The sequence below is a fragment of the Marmota monax genome, unplaced genomic scaffold (assembly GCF_021218885.2).
Source record: "Marmota monax isolate L192 unplaced genomic scaffold, Marmota_monax_Labrador192_F-V1.1 WCK01_AAM20220418_F8-fsc00007, whole genome shotgun sequence".
NCBI classification, from domain to species: Eukaryota; Metazoa; Chordata; class Mammalia; order Rodentia; family Sciuridae; genus Marmota; species Marmota monax.
This window is the reverse complement of record NW_026692781.1, coordinates 6,892,938-6,913,186: the sequence shown is the minus strand read 5'-3', so window position 1 is coordinate 6,913,186 and position 20,249 is coordinate 6,892,938. Positions and strand designations below refer to the sequence as shown.

Here is a 20,249-nt window from a genome sequence, read left to right as displayed (position 1 = left end):
ACATTTACAGCCCTTTTTATATTTTGAGAGAGGATCTTGCTAAATTGCCCAGTCTAGCCTCAACCTTGCAATCCTCCTGCCACAGCTTCCCAAGTACCTGGGATTATGGGCATGTGCCACCATACCTGACTCGTTTTGGTTTTCAAATTTTGCATCATATGGCACTTCAATTGCTTACAATATATTACTTAAAAGTTTTAAATAAAAGTAACTCGTATATACTTTAAAAAACCCTATACAATTATTACAAGGTTTGGAATGAAAAGTAGGTCTCCCATTCTATCGTTTCTTCATCTGACTCCAGACTCAACCACTTTGAACTGTTTTGTTTTCTAGTTACTGCTCAAAGCCAGGCTAACTGTAGATATTATATTTGAGTTGGCTCAAAGCCATGCCAATTATAGATATTATATTTGAATTGGCTCAAAGCCATACCAACTATAGATATTATATTTGGACTCCTTCTTGTACAGACATTTTTTCTTGAGTGCATAATTTTCCTGTTCCAATTTGGAACAGTTTCTTTCTTAAATATGTTGTTCAGTTGCCATCCTGTCATTTTATTGGACTGAGATTCATTTGTGAGTGTAAGTGTGTGTGTGTGTGTGTGTGTGTGTGTGTGTGTTGCTGGAGATCAAACCCAGGGCCTTCTTCATGGTAGGCAAGTGTTTTACCACTGAGCCATTGATGTACTCCCCGTCTTACATGCTTTGATTTTACTTTCATGTTGCTACAATACATCTACAGGTAATATCAGAAAGAGTATAAAGTAATTTTTCTGATTTCTTAGGTTCCTTTATTTTGCTTTCACACTTGATGATAGTTTATATATAAGATTCTAGTCAAAATTAGCTATCTATTAATTATTTGTTATGGTACTGGGATTGAACGCACAGACTTACACATGCTAGGGAAGTATTCTACTACTGAGATACATCTCCACCCTTTTAAAATTTTATTTGGAGACAGGATCTAAGTTGCCTAGACTGCTCTCAAGACTTGGAATCCTTCTGCTTCAGCCTCCCAAGTAGATGGAATTAACAGGTGTATGCCACCACCCATGGCTTGATATTAGAGCAATTTTTATGAATGCTAAGTTTTGAGAAGAGATAAGCAAGAGTAAAGGAATATACAAAATTATATGCATAAGCCTAGACATTCATGTCACCATGTACTTAAGACAATTCAAATCTGTAGCCATGAAAGGAGATAGATGGAGATGTCCAGTATACTTTTGTTTACATAAAGAGGTGATTCTGGATTGTCACAGTATCAAATTTCTGTAACCTTAGTTCATGTTAATAATTTTAACTGTTGTAGGGCTGGAGTTGTGGCTCAGTGATAGAATACTTGCCTAGCACCTGTGAAGCACTGGATTTAATCCTCAGCACCATATAAAAATAAAGAAAAAATAATAATTTTAACTGTTGTAAAGCAGTATAGTCACTATGCGATTAAAGTCCATGATTTCTAGAACTTGGATATATATGTATACTTGCACATGTATGGACAGTACACATTCAAGAATATGTATTGCATTTCTTTGTAATGAAAAGCTTTGGAAACAACCTGAATAAGTTACTGATGGAGTAACTTATGGAATGTCATACAACAGAATACATGCAGCTATTAAAACAGTTAGCTCTAATAATAGCCAAGACATTTGCTTAAAAAAAAACAAATTATGCCAGGTGTGGTGGTGCATGCCTGTAATCCCAGTGATTTGGGAACTTGAGGCAGGAGGATTGCAATTTCAAGGCCAGCCTTAGCAAGGCCATACGCAACTTAGTGAGACCCTGTCTGAAAAGTAAATAAGGGCTAGGGATGTGGTTCAGTGCCCCTAAGTTAAATCCTTGGTACCAAATTAAAAAAAAAAAAATGACAACAATGTGCATGCTAGGTTACCATATATACATGACTCTCTCTATATATATGTACGATATATACATACACACATATACACCTCTGATCTCACTTATGAATATATGTCTGAAAGACATATAACTCTTAGGAAGAGCATCGTGGACTACCATGCTTAAGAGTCAGTTGGCATATTTGATGGAAGATGAAAAGGTTGTGTTCAGGAGTCTAGTGTGCAGTTCTGGCTTCGCCACTAACTCATAATGTGACCTTACTTAACCTTTGGATCTATTGTCAATCTATAAATTGAGAGCATAGATCAACTGCAAAAAATAAATTTTCAAAAAAAAATCTAATGGATAATTTATCACACAAAAGATGAAAAAATATTTAGTCTTCTCAGTAAGTAAAAAAAAATGTAAATTTGAGATTTTATATCTACTGAAACAAGGTCAACATGCCATACCATTGAAATTGTTAAAATCAGCATATGGGTTCCTATCTGGTGTTTTACCAACCTTTCTGGAAAATATGATGTGTTTGTATAATTGAGCCATAGAGATATTCCTACCCTTTAACTCAGTAACTGCATCTCCTGGGAATTTGTCTTAAAGAAATGATTTAACAGATACAAAATATACATATGTAAAGATATGAATTCATTTGATATTATCTAAAATAGGAAAAAAAAACCCAACCCAGTTAAAAGACTTAACTTGGCTACATTAACACAAAATACTTTACGTTTGTAAGAATCATAAAGAAGAACTTTTAAAAACAGGGGATACAGTTCAGTGATGGATCACTTAGGCTGTGGGTTTGATCCCCAGTACCCCACAGGCAAACAAATTACTGCTAAACTCAGTGTATATTCACACATAATGTACAAATGTAAAAATAATTTCATTTAGAAGGAATAATTATGGCTACTTGTTAAATCAGTATTTAATATTGTTAAATAGGCTTTCAAATTCTAAGAACTTAAGAATGAATATTAAGAATTAAATTAGTTGACATGGAAGGTCTATGATTCTAATAATTCTCAATCAAGATCAGGGAACTCTTCAGAAAGACAAGGCACTGGTAAAACAAACTAGATCCCTTGCAATCTGGAGAAAATTTGGGACTTTATAGTACTTTTTTCACAAGTAATTTAGAAAATTGCATTTTTAGACATATCACACTTATATCCAGAGGCCTGAGGGTGACATTAGGCAAGACCTTAGAACAAGGAGGAGCCTGGAGATCATTCTAGTATAATCTCATTTTTACAGATTAAAAAAAAAAAAACCTAATGCTTGGAAGGAAATATATTACATGTAGAAAAAAATGTAATTTGTGGAGGACAGGGAAAAGACAAATTAAGGATGGAAGAAAAAGAAGGGCAGTGACAAAGGTAATAATACAATCGGTGCATATATGGATAGTAAATGATGTAAGGGCCAAGACTAGTGGGGGCAAGTGACTACTGGCTGGCTGTGTTGGGTTTCATGTATGATTCTATATATTTATCCTCATATTTCCCTGTAAGGTACACATCTAAATATTAAGACTTTTATCATTCTAACTCCAAATGAAGGTACAGCTTTCAAGTCCCAAAGATTAATGTTAGATCAGATCTTTATCCATGAACTGAATATAGGAACATTACTTTTTAAAAAGGAGAGGACTAGGGCTTTTGGTGTTATTTCAACCTTTTCTGGTTTCTACACAGTAAAAGTATCTTGAAAGAGAATTTGTTTTGATGTACTGATTTTTCTTTCTTCAGAGGTCATTTGTAACTATAAATTGTGAATTATTAGCAAATTTAGATGGAAAGCAAATTGCTTTCATGGCATCAGAAAGGATTTTAACTGAACTACTTCATTCCATTAGTAGCAAACTGTGTGTGTTTGTATATAAGATCTCTCAGAAATCAAGTTTTATCTACATGCAGCCGTCTAAGATGAGATGATACGAAACTTTTACTGCTCCCTTACTTTAAGGAGACAGCTTTGTGCTGTTTGTATGCTATTGGACACAGCTATTTTGTGTCCCAAGGCTACTAGTTACTTTTGTGTCTCTTATCATTGACAGATTTACTAATGGAAAGTTGACTAAAGACAAGATAGTGCTTGTCCAAATAGGGACTTTGCCCCAAGCATTAAACAAATCAACTTTATTTAAAAATAAAGCTTAACTTACATCCTGTTTTTAGCATTATATAATAATGTTACTAGCTTACAGGCACACATTATAAACATCTCAAGCTTTTACTTCACGACTCTGGATCAAGCAATTAATTTATTTAAACTTCATTAGAAATAAGACTATATTAAATAACTTATCATTACTTTGGTTTATTTCTTCTTGTACTTCAACTCCTTGCTAAACTTATAGTAAATCGTAACAGATACACATCTTACATATGGCATATAAATTTTTATAAAATGATTTCTAATTATCTTACATAATTTATAAAATGGCTTATATGCTAACTTCTAAATTATCTTCAATTAATATTTGATGCCAATCATTTAGGCTTCAGGCATATCTAGTTTCCTCTTACCTGCCTACCAAACAAGCAGTTAATGTAGACAGGAATTTATTTATTCATTTATTTTTACCTTTATTTCACTTATTTATTTTTATGTTGTGCTGAGGATTGAACCCAGGGTCTTGCAGGTACGAAGCGGCTCTACTGCTGAGCCCCAGCCTGGCAGGATTTTAAAACAAACCTATACCACACCCATCTCCTACTTAGAAAAGATTATTATGATGACCTTAGAGAAGTGTGTTTTGTTTTTGAACCAGGGATTAAACCCAGAGGCACTTAACCACTGAGCCACATCTCCAGCTCTTTTTATTTTATTTATTTTGAGATAGGGTCTTGCCAAGTTGCTTAGGCCCTTGCTAAATTGCTGAGGCTGGCTTTGAACTGGAGATCCTCCTGCCTCAGCCTCCCAGGCTGCTGGGATTATAGGCATGCACCACCGTGCCAGGCAAGAAATGTGTTTTAAAGATGTCAGAAGTTAAAATCTTAGAAGGAAAGTGTGGGAATAATGATAACAAAAAAGCTTAAAAGCTAAGGTTTTAAACAGGATTAAAAAAGTTAATCTTAAGTATTTAAAAGTCATCACACATTAATATATCACAACTAAGCATTTATTATACTGGTTAAGAAGAAAGCAACCATAGTATTTCAGAAGCTATATCTTTTTTTAATGCAATATATGCTCATAAACTCTAGACAGTATTTTAAAATATACAATCTCTCCAGAAGAAAATATTCAACTAAAGATAACATACATAACTTTTAATGTAAGTAAAATGTTACAATATTTGAAAATTAACCATCAGGTTTTCCACAGCACAATGTACAGAAATTTGCAGGCTTCCTGTACAGAGTAGTATAATCTTTACTCTTGAGCAAGTCGTTCAATAACACGTCGGTAATCTTCCACTAGTTCCTGAAAGCTTTCTTCCAGCTGTTCATGTTGCATGCTTATTTCTATTTGGTTCATCTGGTTTGTCAGTTCTTCTGGTCTGAGACATTTTTTCATTTTAGCAAGATCTCTTTGTTTTTTCTAAGCAACAAACACAATTACTTGTTAGAAATAGAAAGTAGATATATTTCTTTATACAATACTAAATCTTCAAAGATGTTAAAAATAGGAGTAGTAAGGAGATAATGTCCAAACTTGTCCCATAATTTTCTTCTTAAGGGAGCTTACTTAAACATAAAATTAACCAGGAATTGCAAACTCTTTAAAAAAGACTTAGGAAAACCTGGTATTTGTGTTAGATAATTAGTAAATATAAATATATGACTAGTAGCCTCCTCGAAAACATGATAAACAACTCTGGTCAAGGCTGAGAAGGTAACTCAGTGGTGGAACACTTGCCTAGCATGAGGCTATGGATTCTATCCCCAGCACCAACAAAGCGTAACAAAACCTCTGGCCAATAAAATAATCTTTTAATAAAGTACATTTTTGAAGAAGCAACTGATATTAAGTGCAATAATTCTTTATTTCACTATATAATCATTAATAACATTAACTTAAAATAACAATCTGGCATTTTCCTGCCACTATTCCTATTCCTAGGTTCCCTTACACAGAAATGTATTTATGGACATACTAATTTTAAGATACTGTTGAAAAAGTTTCAGAAAGGTAAATTTTCTATCCATTTTATTAAGGATGTCACTATACTGAGGAGTTTGCAGTAGGAAGCTGGTTAACAATTTTATGCAGGACACTGTGTCAGATTAATACTGTCAGTGACATTTAGGATAGATGGGATGGGACTAAAAGACTAAGCAGCTCCTGCAGTAGTTCAAGCCAGAGGTGATGAAAGCCTAAATCAAGTCAGCAGCAGTGGAGATGGAGAGACAGGGTGAATGCAGAGGAGAAAGCACTGGATATTTGGGGAAATGAAGAATAAATCAAAGATTCATAGTTAAGTGGCAATACTGCAATATACAAAACTTCATTTTTTGATAAACTGTCCTAATTATCATGCCAATTCACTTTTATTAGAGCATATAATAAAGAGTTGATATTAGAGATGGGAATCCACATATATTGACTCACAAACTCTATGAACTAGATATGTGGTGGAGAAAAAAAGGGCAAGAGGAGTTAAATAATTTACCTAAGCTCATACAGCCAGTGAACTCAGAAGGCAGATTCAAACCCTAACAGTCCATTTGGAAGTCTGAGTTTTGTCTTTCAAAAGACAATAAGCTGGGCATAGGACTGTAATACCCCAGCAACTTGGGAGGGGGAGGCAGGAGGAGCCCAAGTTCGAGGTGAGCCTTGGCAATTTAGTGAGAACCTGTTTCAAAAAGTAAAAAGGGGTGGAGGTGTAGCTTGGTGGTAGAATGCTCCTGGGTTCTACCCCCAGTACTGCCCCATCCCAAAGACAATAAAAACAAACAAAAATCCCAAAAAACAATGCCATAAACCCTTCCTTCTTAAAAATTAATAAATATGGGACTGGGGTTGTGGCTCAGCATAGAGCGCTCCCCTAGCATGTGTGGGGCACTAGGTTCGACTCTCAGCACCACATAAAAATAAAAGGTATTGCGTCCAACTACAACTAAAACAAAATATTTAAAAAAAAATAATAATGTCTCTTAAAGAGGACCCTAATAACCTTGGAATACTAGGCAAATATGTCCTGTTTGTCACTTTAAGCTAAATTTATAATCACACAAACATTTCTAACACAAGGTACAAGAAAGTACTGGAGATAGGCCTTTTTTTGTAAGTTTTCTGACACTACCAAAAAAATGTTGATCTGGGTTTAAATTGTATTTGTTTCATTTAGTATTCCTTAAACTAGACATATTCCACTTTGCATATATGTGTGTGTATACATATATATCTGTTAAGATTTGAATCCTGCCTTCTCAGCTCACTAGGCTCTATGAAATTAGGCAAATTATTTAACTTCTGTTTCCCCTTTTTCTTCCATCTAATATCTATTTCATAGAGTTGAATATGAGATACTGTATACTGGTAAATGAATACTGAAAAATAGAATTCCTTAAGACTGAAATGGCTTGGGACACTGCATGATCTTCAGAGTAATTCTCTTCCCCCAAAACAAAAACTTAATTCTTACATAGATGAGGGCAGTTGACAATATTTAATTAATGAAGATAAATATAAATTTATGTTAATACAATCTTTAATTATATTACCATTACATTAGTTATATAATACCACTTATTTATATTAATACGATTAATATAAACTTATTTATGTAAAAACATTTAGCTTCATCCATTCCTAAAAATGGCCAAATGATAAGGCCCAAACCTGACTTAGGAAGATTTTTGCATTATGAAGGAAAATATGGACAGAGAAAAGGTAATTGGGAAAAAAAAGCTAAGAAGAATGTTAAAAAATAAAACCGAAAAAGAACATACATTTGACAAATGAAACAAGAAAATTGGAAAAAACAAGATAAATTATTAGAAAAGAATAAGGGCATGCAGATTTTTAAAAGATACATACAAATGAAAGGAAAAAAAAAACTAACCATGTTAGATTATCCTTAAGATGAGTGAGATTTTTTCTATAATGAGAATGATATTTTTCACTTTTGTAAAAGTTAATTTAGCAAAGTGATTTGGGCTCTCCCAAATACTGGCACTTGCTAGCTTTTCTTCTGTTTTAAATAGTGATAAGAGTATAATGTCTAAGACCTGAAGTCCTACCTTATATGGGCTAATTAGTCTTCTTTTAATATCCAGCCTATAGCTTCTGTATTGTTCAGCATCACTCATGTCAGTTACCAGCAATCGAAGAATCTCATAAACCCGTCTAGTGTGTTGCTAAAAATGAAACAAGAAAAATGTGAATTTTCAAATTAAATCAGTGAGTTTCCCAAAAGAACACAGGATATATTTTATAATTGACATGGCAAGAAAGTGCTAGATACCAGAGGAAAAGCAATGTCCTTGAAGAGATTGAAGTCTACTAGGTAACACAAATGATTAAGGTTTGGGTTAATTTAATGACAGAAATATGCATAGTGTATTATGGTAACAAATGTTAGAAAAGAATTCCTGAATGAGTGAAAAATAAAACCTGAGCTGTATCTTTATTTTTGTACAGTGCTAAGGATGGAATCCAGGGCCTTGGACATGCTAGACAAGTGCTCTACCACTAAGCAACACCCCTAGTCCTGAACTGAATCTTAAAGGGAGAATATCATTCTAGAATAGGGAGGGTGCTGTGTGTATGTGTGTGCACATAAAACAGAGCAGCTTGACACTGAAGCAAGGAGTAGGGATATAGTGAGGATGGAGACATATATAAAGAGTTGGACTGTAATATACTAGATTTAAAATGGGAACATAAATGATATTCACAAATTTGAGTTTTAACAAATAATTTAGCTGCACAGAAATGATAGCAAAAATAAGAGCACAGAGACCAATTTAAAAAGCTATTAAGTCAGGCAAAAAAATTGATGAGGGCATGAACTAGGACAGCAGAAGTACACATACTAAGGGGACAGGACTCTAGATATATATGAGGAATAACTGGTAGGAGGGTGAAGTGAAAAATTTCCACAGCCCAAAGGAGATTTGGGAGATAGCAAAACATAAATTCTGGTCTAAAGCTGAGTATTTAAGCAGTATCAGTACATAGGTAAGAGTTAAAACCATAAGGTTGGTTAAGATCACCTGAGGTAAGCATTCAGAGTGTTAAGAGGAGACACAGAGAACACAGAGAAAAGTGACCAAAGAAATATCAGGAGAAATAAGGAAGTTATGATACCAGTAAAGCCAAAGAATTAGCATCATTTTTCTGTTTTTTCATTCATGTATTGATTTTGGTGGGGAGGTAGGCTATGGTAGTTTGGAAAGATGATGTTTGAACTTTTTAGAAATGACACATAAGTTGAATCTGAAAAAAATGACCACTATCTGGCTGAGCAAATGGAGAAAGAGGGTATTACTGATAAAAGGAACAGCTTATGTAAAGAGATTCAGAAAAAAGAAAGATGTGGCATAAATGGGAAATGGCAAGAAGTTCAATAAAGCCAGAGCATGTGGGAAAGTGGTATGAAGCTGAAGCTATCAAGGTAGGCAAGGTTCAGATGATGATTTTGGGAGCAGGATACTGTGGATTGAACTCAGGGGCACTCAACCCCTGAGCCACATCCCCAGATCTATTGTGTATTTTATTTAGAGAGTCACTTTGTATTTTATTTAGGGTCTCACTGAGTTGCTTAGCGCCTCACTTTTGCCGTGGCTGGCTTTGAACTTATGATGCTCCTGCCTCAGCCTCCCGAGCTACTGGGATTATAGGCTGTAACACTGTGCCCAGCACTCCATTGTTTTAAAGCACAGTTTTTAAAAAATGTATTCATATGAGCTATCAAATTCTCATTAATACAAGTTTAATGTGGTCTGGAGACATGAATTACTTCCTAATATGTGTCTTTTACCTTAAAGCCAGGAAACCATTAAAGTGTTTTAATGCAAAAGATTGAAAGTTTCAGTTCAAATCAAGTTGTTGACGGTGACCCAGCAACCTCTTGGTTATACAGTTTTGAAGGAAAATCTTGACCGGTTATTTATTAGGTGAAATTGCTCGGGTAGAATTTTAAGGAGAAGAGAAGAAATAAGGATAAAAAGCTCTGAGGAAGAACTACATTAAAGGGTCATACAAAAGAGTGGAAGCCAGTGAAAGTACTCCAAGAAAGACGATGAGAACAGTAGGTGGAAAGCCAGGAACTATAGAGCTTTAGAAGCCATAGAAGGGGTAGTCCTCAGTATCAAATGATTAGTCTTTATTATTGGAATACTCTCCATCCCACATACTTTTAATTGAATTAATCATAATAAATAATTATTACAATGATAATTATAATAATTAATTATAAATAATAAATTAATAATAATTATTATTATTAAAGATTAATTAGTCTTTATTATTGGAATACTCTCCATCCCACATCCTTTTAACTTGGATTCAGATTCTACCCACTCTCAAGGGATTTAGATTGAATGTCATCCTTCCCATGAAACACCCTGATTCCTTTGTTTAAATAAATGTAATAAACTGCATTTTCTTAACTACCTTATTTTTTCTATACCTACCTTAAGATATTTACTACTTTAAAATTTAAACAAATATGTAGAAGTACATAAAAGGAAAGTTATATGTTTTACTCAGCCCCTCTTCCCACCAATACTGTCTTCAGGAGTATAATTACTTTACAGTTTACAGACATGTTTTTAAAGAGCAAAAATAAGATGCTTCTATCCATTTTTGTTCTTATTATACTTAGGATAGCCATTAAATTTATTATCTTCCTATTCTATTAATAAGGAAATTGAGGCAAAAGGTAGTAAACTCAATTGTCCAAAGTCATAGAATTAGTGGTAAATCTAGGTTTGAATCCAGGTTAGCTTCAGTGCTTTTACTCTCATTGCTACTTCCCACACACGCATTCTTAATATCCTTATAACATTTTGCTTAAATGATGTACTTAAAAAACTTCAAATTCTAAATGTTTTCCTCCTACACAATAAAAATACCTTATTGATTTTGAACTTCTGTTGTGCTTCCATTGCCATCTCTTCATTGAATCCTTGCATTAATTTTTCCCGGGAAAAACAGGGCAAATCTTGACAAAGCTTCACAAGCACAAAGTCTCTTAATTTCACATAGCTTTTGGATGGATCTTCCGCTAAAGAAATAAAGTAGAATAACATTTCCTTACCCAATATAATTCCTTATCATTTAAAATCTCAATACCCAAACTAAACTAGAAAAGCAAATATACTTAAAAGAAAAGTACATATGCAAAAGTTACAATGTGAATGGTTTCTTATAACTCAAAACAACAGATTTGTTGTCTTTGCCAAATAAAATTATAGGTGTGCTCCTTTGCAAAGACATTTATATTATTTGTGAAATGAGAACTACTAATTTCAAATACCATCTTTTTGACTGGTATTTTATTGGCAGTTTTAACTCCAATTAATACATCTGTATAAATGAGAGATTCAAGTTTGGATGAGCAACTATAAAAATACAAGCAAATTTTTTAATAGGTAATGGTTCTGAACTAATGTTAACTTCCTTACTTTAATCCAATAACCTTTGGAGACTGCTACATTTCTTTTACCTAATTTAAAAAAAAAAAAACAAAGGAAAAAAAAAACTTCCCTTTACAAAAGCAAAGCTTTTTGATTTAAAGTATACAATGAGGATATGAGGACATCCTACTGATCCTGTCTTCACTGCTTCTGTATATCTTCTTTTATGTTAATCTATGTTATATTTACATTAGATTAAGTAGTGGACACTAATGGAGCATGATGGGTAGAAAGAATACTACACAGAAAATATAAGGGTGAATCCCAGTTCCATCATTCATACGTGTAGTACTTTGGGAAGATGACCTCACTTCTCTGTATCTTCATTCTATGACCAGGAGAAGTGTTGCAATTTTTAAAAATGTTACAGGGGCTGGGGCTCAGTGGTAGAGCACCTGCCTTGCCTTTGTGAGGCACTGGATTCGATCCTCAGCGGAAGGAAGGGAGGGAGGGAGGGAAGGAAGGAGGGAGGAAGGAAGATATTGTGTCCATTTACAAATAAAACAAATATTTTTTTAAAAATGTTACAGTCTAACCTGGTTCACAGATCCTAATATTTCCTGATTTCAGCATTTACTTCAGAACTACAGTAATCTAGACAGTAGGGCCTTGACATAAGGCCAGATATATAGCTGAATGGAACTGAATTGAGAATCTAGAAATAAGCCTACACATTTATGGTCAACTGTTGAGAGGAACAGCAAAACAATTCAATGCCAAATAGAATCATTTTCAACAGATGGGGCTGGAAAATGGATTTCCACAAGCTGGAGCCTCCTTTCCTTACAACAACAGATATCTAAATATAACAGGCAAAACTATAAAACTCTTAGAAGAAACACTGGAGTAAACCGGTGGTTTACCTGTGGATATAAAATGATTTCTTAGATAAGGAGAACAAAAGTACAAGTGACAAAAGAAAAAATAGATAAGCTGGGCCCTATCAAAATTTAAAACACTCAGCCAGGTGCAATGGTGCAGGCCTGTAATCCCAGCAATGAACATGAGGCCGGAGGATCTCATGTTCAAAGCCAGTCTCAGCCACTTAGCCAGGTCCTAAGCAACTTAGTAACTCTGTCTCAAAAATGTAAAGGGTTGAGGGTGTAACTCAGTGGGAGAGCACTTACCTAACACGCAGAACCTTGGGTTCAATTTCTAGTACTACCAAAAACAAAACAAACCCTAGTACACAAATGTTCATAATAGCATTATTCATAAGAGCCAAAAAATAGAAACAACTCAATGTCTAGCAACTGATGAATGAATAAATAAAATGTGATGTATCCATACAATGGAATGTTATTTGGTAATAAAAGAAGTACTGCAACAAGGGATGAACTTTGAGAACATTGTGCTAGGTGAAATAAACCAGTCATATATAAAGATTCCAATGTTCAAAGAGACAAGTAGACTAATAGTGTCCTAGGGCTGAGAATGGGGGTAAAGAATATTCCCAAATTAGATGATGATGATGATCATTGCACTATAAACATCATTTTAAAATTGTACATTTTTTTATAAATGAGTGAACTGTATGATAGGTTAATTACATATCAATAAATCTGTTTAAAAAAAAAAAAAAAGAGCCTGCTGGGCACAGTGGTATATACCTGAAATCCCAGAGGCTTTGGAGACTGAGGCAGGAGGATCACAAGCTCAAGCCAGCCTCAGCAATTTAGCAAGACCCTAAGCAACTTCTTGAGAATCTGTCTCAAAAAAATAAAGAATGAAAAGGCCGGGGAATACAGCTCAGTGGTTAAGCATCACTGGGTTCAATCCCTGGTACCCCACCCCACCCCCCCCAAAAAAAAAACAGAGAGAAAAAAAGCCTAAGATAGAAATAATAAGACAGTTATTCATTCAGCCCACGTGTACAGAATAACTCTTTTTTTTTTTTTTTTTGATAGGCGTAAACATACTATTGAACGTAGGGGTGTTCTGCCACTGAGCTATATCCCTAGCCCTCTTTATTTTGAAATAGGGCCTTACTAAGTTACTGGGATTAGAGGTATCCATCACCATGCCTCGTCAGAATAACTTCTTTAAATCTCTGAGCATCATGGGGCTGGGGTTGTGGCTCAGGGGTAGAGCGCTCGTCTAGTATGCATGAGGCATTGGGTTCAATCCTCAGCACCACATAAAAATAAAATAAAGGTATTGTGTCCACCTACAACTAAAAAATAAATGTTTAAAAAAAAACTCTTAAGCATCATATAGTTAGTAACATCACATGCATGTAGTTATTAGGTAAATAGTATTTGACTGTAATTTAGCTTTACCAATCTGTATAGAAGCTACCCAGAAATCTGAAAGACATTCTGATTCCTTCCATCAGTTTTTTTTCCCCAACTACTACAATAACCTCCCTTACTGTTTTTTTCCTTACTTGTACTCCCCTGCCTTATAAAATATAAACTAGACTATAGTTCTTCCCGAAATTAAAACTGTTCAAGCATATCAACCTAACCATAATGGGAGACCTGGAAAGAAAAGAAAGGAAGGGACAGAAAGAATATTTGAAGAAAACAGTGGTCAAAAACTTAGCAAATTTGATGGAAAAAAAATTTACACATCCAGAAACCTCAAGAAATTTTAATTTGGAAAAACAAAATCACTTAAATCTGTCATAATCAAACTTGAAAAAGCCAGAGACAAACAGAAAATCTTTAAAGCAGCAAGAAAAAAATGACACATCAGAAACCAAGGAAGCCAAATGTTAGTAGGATGACATATTCAAAGAACTGAAAATAGGGGGTAAAAAAGAAAAACCTACCAATTTATGTCATGGTTATTAGTATTACTTATTGATAGTAAAAGATTCATTAAAATTAAAAAAAAAAAAACCTCAATTTGATAATGGGCATCCACAAAAACTTTATAGCTAACATTATCCATAACGGTAAAAGACCGAATGCTTTCCTTCTAAGACAAAGCAAGGCAGATACGTGTGTTTTTTCTAATCAGAATTGTATTGGAGGGTTCTCAGTGTGCAATCAGGCAAAATTAAATAAAATGCATCTGATTGCAAAGAAGTATTTTATTTTTACTTTTGATAATGTTATCCTGTATGTAGACAATCCTAACCAAAAAACTGCTACAATTAATGAATAAGTTCAACAAAGATGCAGGATAGAAGATCAATATGTAAAAACCAAATGCATTTCTATATACTCCAAAAAAACAATCAACAACCCAAAAATGAAATTAAGAAAAAAATCTGGGCTGGGATTGTGGCTCAGCGGTAGAGTGCTCACCTAGCACGTGTGAGGCCCTGGGTTCGATCCTCAGTACCACATAAAAATAAAATAGAGATATTGTGTCCAACTACAACTAAAAAATAAATATAAAAAAAAATCTTGTTAAGTATAATGGGACATGTCTGTAATCCCAACAACTGGGGAGGCTTGTTTGGGGCCAGCCTCGGCAACTTAGTGAGGCCACAGCAACTCAGCAAGACCCTTTCTCAAAACGAACAAAAAAGAGCTGGGGATGTAAAGTTCAGTGGTAAAGCACCTCTGGGTTCAATCTCCAGGGTGTGTGTGTGTGTGTGTGTGTGTGTGTGTACACACACACACACACACATATACACACAATAACAAAACCAGAAAACAATCTTATGTATAGCATCATCAAAAAGAATAAAGGCAACAAATAAATCTAACAAAAGCAGTACAAGAATTGTACACCAAAGTTCGGCATGGTCGTACACACCTAGAATTTCAGTGACTCAAGAGGCTGAAACAGGAGGATCGCAAGTTCAAGGCCAGCCTTAGCAACTTGCGAGACCCTGTCTCAAAAAAAAAAAAAAGGACCGGGGATGTAGCTTTTAGGGCCCCTGGATTCAATCTTCAGTACCAAAAAAGAAGATGGAAAAAAAATTATTTTTATATATATTTATATTTATATATGAATGAAGCTACAACACTACTGAGGGAAAATTTTTTTTAAAAAATTGTGTGCCATGGATTGAACCAAGGGGTCTTGTACATGCTAAGCACATGCTCTACCATTATGCCATAACCCTTTATTCCCTCTGAGAGAAAGAAATTTTAAAAGCTCTAAATAAATGGAGATACTTTATATTAATGGACTGGAAGATTCAATATTGTTAAGATGGCAATTCTCTTCAAATTGACTATAGATTCAATGCAATGCTTATCAAAACTCAAGAGGCTTTATTTTGTTTTGCAGAAATTGATGAGCTGATCCTAAGATTTTTATGGAAATATAAAGGACCTTGTATAACCAAAACAATTTTGAAAAAGAACAAAATTGGAGTATTTTCACCTCCTATTTCACAACTCAATATAGCAATCAAGGTGCTGCTGTTCCCCCAGAGTCTCTACACCTGAAGGAAGGAGAAAGGGAGGTCACAAAGACTGGGCAATATATGAGCCCCAAGAAGACAAATGTATAGCTCCAGGCTGAAAAGCAGAAGGCCAGGAAGAAGAGGAATAAGAGAGTGGAGATGGGGCTGCAGGTGACTCCAAAAAGAAATCTCTAGTCTCAGACAAGAGTAAGAATGGAAATGACTGCCACCAGAAGTATAAAGGTGTACAAGGGCTTAACAACACTGAGAACCCCAACTAGGTGGTACAGACAACCAGAAAGGTCACACACTGGATCTAAACAGGTGAAAGGAACTTCGAGAATGAACATACATCAAGAAGAGAAAATAAAAGAGCATTACACAAAATTGCATTCGGCTATGAAGACAGAGCAGGCCAAGGCCAATTTGCTGGACTGGTTATTATCTAGGAATAGCTGGAACAAGCCACCAGGAAGAAAACCAGGAAAGCAAAATATGATGCAACTTTGTGCAGAAAGTGAATGCAGTCCCCCTCTGGCCTCCAAATAAGAGGGAACAAGCTGACCTGCCCAGACCTCTCCTATGTCTTGCTTACCACCATGTGCTCTGGTACCAATGCAGTAGCTCGTTGCAGCCGGGAGGCCACCTAGGGCAAGAGATACCATTTGGGGAAGGTGGGATGAAACAGAGACAGATGCAGATAGCATTTCATACATAACCATTTGAATGTTTTTTGCTATTTTTAGAATTTTAGAACCCTTATATGTGGTAGGGGCAGTGCCTAGGAAGTAGGATAAAGATTACTGTGTGTGTGTTTGTGGTATTGGGAATTGAACCCATGCATTCTATCATTAACTACATCCCCAACCATTTTTATTTTAAGAGAGGTCTTGCTAAGTTGTCCCAGCTGGCCTTGAACTTGTGATCCTCCTACCTCAGCCTCCTAAGAGCTGGGATTACAACATGCACCACTTAGATACATTATACAACAGGAGGTGATTGTACCAGGGAACAGCTGCTGAGAAGTTTGCAAGTATCAGCCCCAGGCTATTGCCTGAGTGCTCACTCAGAGAGGGGATGTACTTTAGGAACCTATACCTCTGTCCCTGCTGGTCATGGCTCATCCCCAGACACTCTGGGGGCACTCTAACTGAGTGCCCCCATCTCTCTACCCTTTCCTGTCTTCATTTCCTTGCTAGCGCCAGCATCGTGTGTTTGTTTGTGTGTGTATGTGTGTGTATGTGTGTGTGGGGGGGGTGTATGTGTGTTGTTGTGTTGCTGGGGATCAAACCCAGGGCTTCATGCACGCTAGGCATGAAGCCCTCTACCAACCAGCCCAAGTGCCTGTTTTTAACCCTACTCATCAATCATTTCAAGAAACTTCCATTTATTCTGCAGCACACAGGAGAAAGATTCAACTGTATGTCTGGTAGGTTAAATTTCACATTATCATTTTTAAAATAACAAAACTCAAGGTGGTGTGGTACTGCCATAAGGACATACATATAGATCATTCAGGTCCAGAGATAAATCTTTATATTTATGGTCAACTGATTTTCAATAAAGGTACCAATGGGGAAAGATACTCCTTTCAATAAATGGTGCCAGAACAACTGAATATCCTCACTTAAGAAAATGAATTTAGACATTTATACCATACCTAATAATTAAGCCAAAATGTGTCAAAGACATCAGTGGAGAATGGGTGTGGGGATGGGGACTGACTGCAAGTGGATGTGAAGGATCTCTTTACAGTGATGGAAATATTATAGAACAGGACTACAATTAAAAAGTCATTGAGATCTATATTTTAAGTTGTATACTTTAAATAGGTGAATGTTATGGTATGGAAATTGTACCTCAATAAAGTAATTTTAATTAACAACTCTTCTAAGTGACAAATAATCAAGCATCTCCTTTATCTTTTTTTTTTTTTTTTTTTTGGTAGTGCTGGGGGTTAAAGCCAGGGCATTGCCCATGTGGGGCAAGCACTCTACCACTGAGCTAGAACCCCTGCACTATTTCTCTCTCTCTTTTTTTAAATCCAGGGGCACCTAACCACTATACCACATCCCCAGCCCAGTCCCTTTTTTGAGAATCTTGCTAAGTTGCCAAGACTGACTTTGAACTTGTGATTCTTCTGCTATGGACTCTGAAGCTGCTGGGATTACAGGCGTGCACCACCATGCACAGCTACTAACATTTTTTTAAAGTATACTAACAGATGAGGCACAAACTTGTCCAATGTTGGTTTTTCCAAGTCTATTTCTCTAAAGTGGTTTAGAAAAAGAACTGCATTGCCAATATCAGTTTTTTTTTAATATTTATTTTTTAGTTTTTTGCGGACACAACATCTTTGTTTGTATGTGGTACTGAGGATCGAACCTGGGCCGCACGCATGCCAGGCGAGCGCGCTACCGCTTAAGCCACATCCCCAGCCCCCAGCCAATATCAATTAAAATAACAATATGAGTAAAACTGTAAGTACTTATATATCCTCAGAAAAGTTTAGGGAAAATGTATCAAAGCAAAATGAATTATAGTTGAGAAAACCTAAAAACCATGCCACATTCTTACCTAAATAAAAATATCATGCCAAAAATTTCCATTTTTAAATAAGGCATTATAGATTAATAATGTTTTGTTTGCAGCTTGATATAAAGGGCCATGTCATCATTCAACTTTTAAGCTCTTTAAAAGTGTCAGCATAAAAATGAACTTAAAATGATGACATTCAATAATTAGTGATGTCCTTCAATTTCCGTTTCTATGCAACAAAGATAAACAGTATATTTAAAGATGAAATTTGCCTCAATAGGACACCCATAGCACAAGAGTTAATAACTAGAATCAACAAATGGGACTTACTCAAACTAAAAAGTTTTTTCTCAGCAAAAGAAACAATAAGAGAGGTAAATAGGGAGCCTACATCCTGGGAACAAATCTTTACTCCTCACACTTCAGATAGAGCCCTAATATCCAGAGTATATAAAGAACTCAAAAAATTAGACAATAAGATAACAAATAACCCAATCAACAAATGGGCCAAGGACCTGAACAGACACTTCTCACAGGAGGACAATCAATCAACAAGTACATGAAAAAATGCTCACCATCTCTAGCAGTCAGAGAAATGCAAATCAAAACCACCCTAAGATACCATCTCACTCCAGTAAGATTGGCAGCCATTATGAAGTCAAACAACAACAAGTGCTGGCGAGGATGTGGGGAAAAGGGTACACTTGTACATTGCTGGTGGGACTGCAAATTGGTGCAGCCAATTTGGAAAGCAGTATGGAGATTTCTTGGAAAGCTGGGAATGGAACCACCATTTGACCCAGCTATTCCCCTTCTCGGTCTACTCCCTAAAGACCTAAAAAGAGCATGCTACAGGGACACTGCTACATCGATGTTCATAGCAGCACAATTCACAATAGCAAGACTGTGGAACCAACCTAGATGCCCTTCAATAGACGAATGGATAAAAAAAATGTGGCATTTATACACAATGGAGTATTACTCTGCATTAAAAAATGACAAAATCATGGAATTTCCAGGGAAATGGATGGCATTAGAGCAGATTATGCTAAGTGAAGCTAGCCAATCCCTAAAAAACAAATGCCAAATGTCTTCTTTGATATAAGGAGAGTAACTAAGAACAGAGTAGGGACGAAGAGCATGAGAAGAAGATTAACATTAAACAGGGATGAGAGGTGGGAGGGAAAGGGAGAGAGAAGGGAAATTGCATGGAAATGGAAGGAGACCCTCAGGGTTATACAAAATTACATACAAGAGGAAGTGAGGGGAAAGGGAAAAATAATACAAGGGGGAGAAATGAAGGACAGTAGAGGGGGTAGAGAGAGAAGAGGGGAGGGGAGGGGAGGGGAGGGGAGGGGAGGGGGGATAGTAGAAGATAGGAAAGGCAGCAGAATACAACAGACACTAGTATGGCAATATGTAAATCAATGGATGTGTAACTGATGTGATTCTGCAATCTGTATACGGGGTCAAAATGGGAGTTCATAACCCACTTGAATCAAAGTGTGAAATATGATATATCAAGAACTATGCAATGTTTTGAACAACCAACAATAAAAATTAAAAAAAAAAAGATGAAATTTGCTTAAATCTATAGTTACCTGTGGGATCAAAAATTGATTTTTTTTTACAAATTAAATATATCATTCTAACAATGTAACTGCTGCTCTATCATTTTTAAAAGTTACATCAAGAGAAAAAAATCACACTCTAAAGAAGGAAAATGAGATGAGAGCACAAATCACTTAAGTATAAAAAATTCATATATTCTAAAAATCAACAGGATCTAGAACAAAAAGAATACTTAAAGGACAAATATAATTAGCTCTTAATATACTACTGATAAATTAATTAATAATACTAGTGTATACTCTAGCCCAGGATCAATTTCTATTACCAAATGCAACTCCTCCGGATTCTTGAGGAAAC

At 35.5% G+C, this 20,249-nt stretch overlaps 2 protein-coding genes and 1 pseudogene across 3 annotated transcripts in view; 2 read left to right on the top strand and 1 right to left on the bottom strand.

Annotated features, from left to right (window-relative positions):
• Slc25a12 (solute carrier family 25 member 12) overlaps window positions 1-20,249 on the top strand; it is a 170,514-nt gene that overhangs the window by 7,791 nt on the left and 142,474 nt on the right. The window lies entirely within an intron of this gene.
• Hat1 (histone acetyltransferase 1) overlaps window positions 4,991-20,249 on the bottom strand; it is a 46,905-nt gene continuing 31,646 nt past the window's right edge. For both annotated transcript variants that reach the window (XM_046447608.2, XM_046447610.2), the window contains exons 9-11: window positions 10,910-11,061; window positions 8,072-8,188; window positions 4,991-5,426 (exon numbers count right to left, since the gene is read on the bottom strand). In XM_046447608.2, the coding sequence (XP_046303564.1) occupies window positions 5,259-5,426; window positions 8,072-8,188; window positions 10,910-11,061 (437 nt within the window). In that variant the 3' untranslated portion in view covers window positions 4,991-5,258. The remainder of the gene's footprint in view (window positions 5,427-8,071; window positions 8,189-10,909; window positions 11,062-20,249) is intronic.
• Window positions 15,171-17,774, top strand: LOC124094494 (28 kDa heat- and acid-stable phosphoprotein-like; annotated as a pseudogene).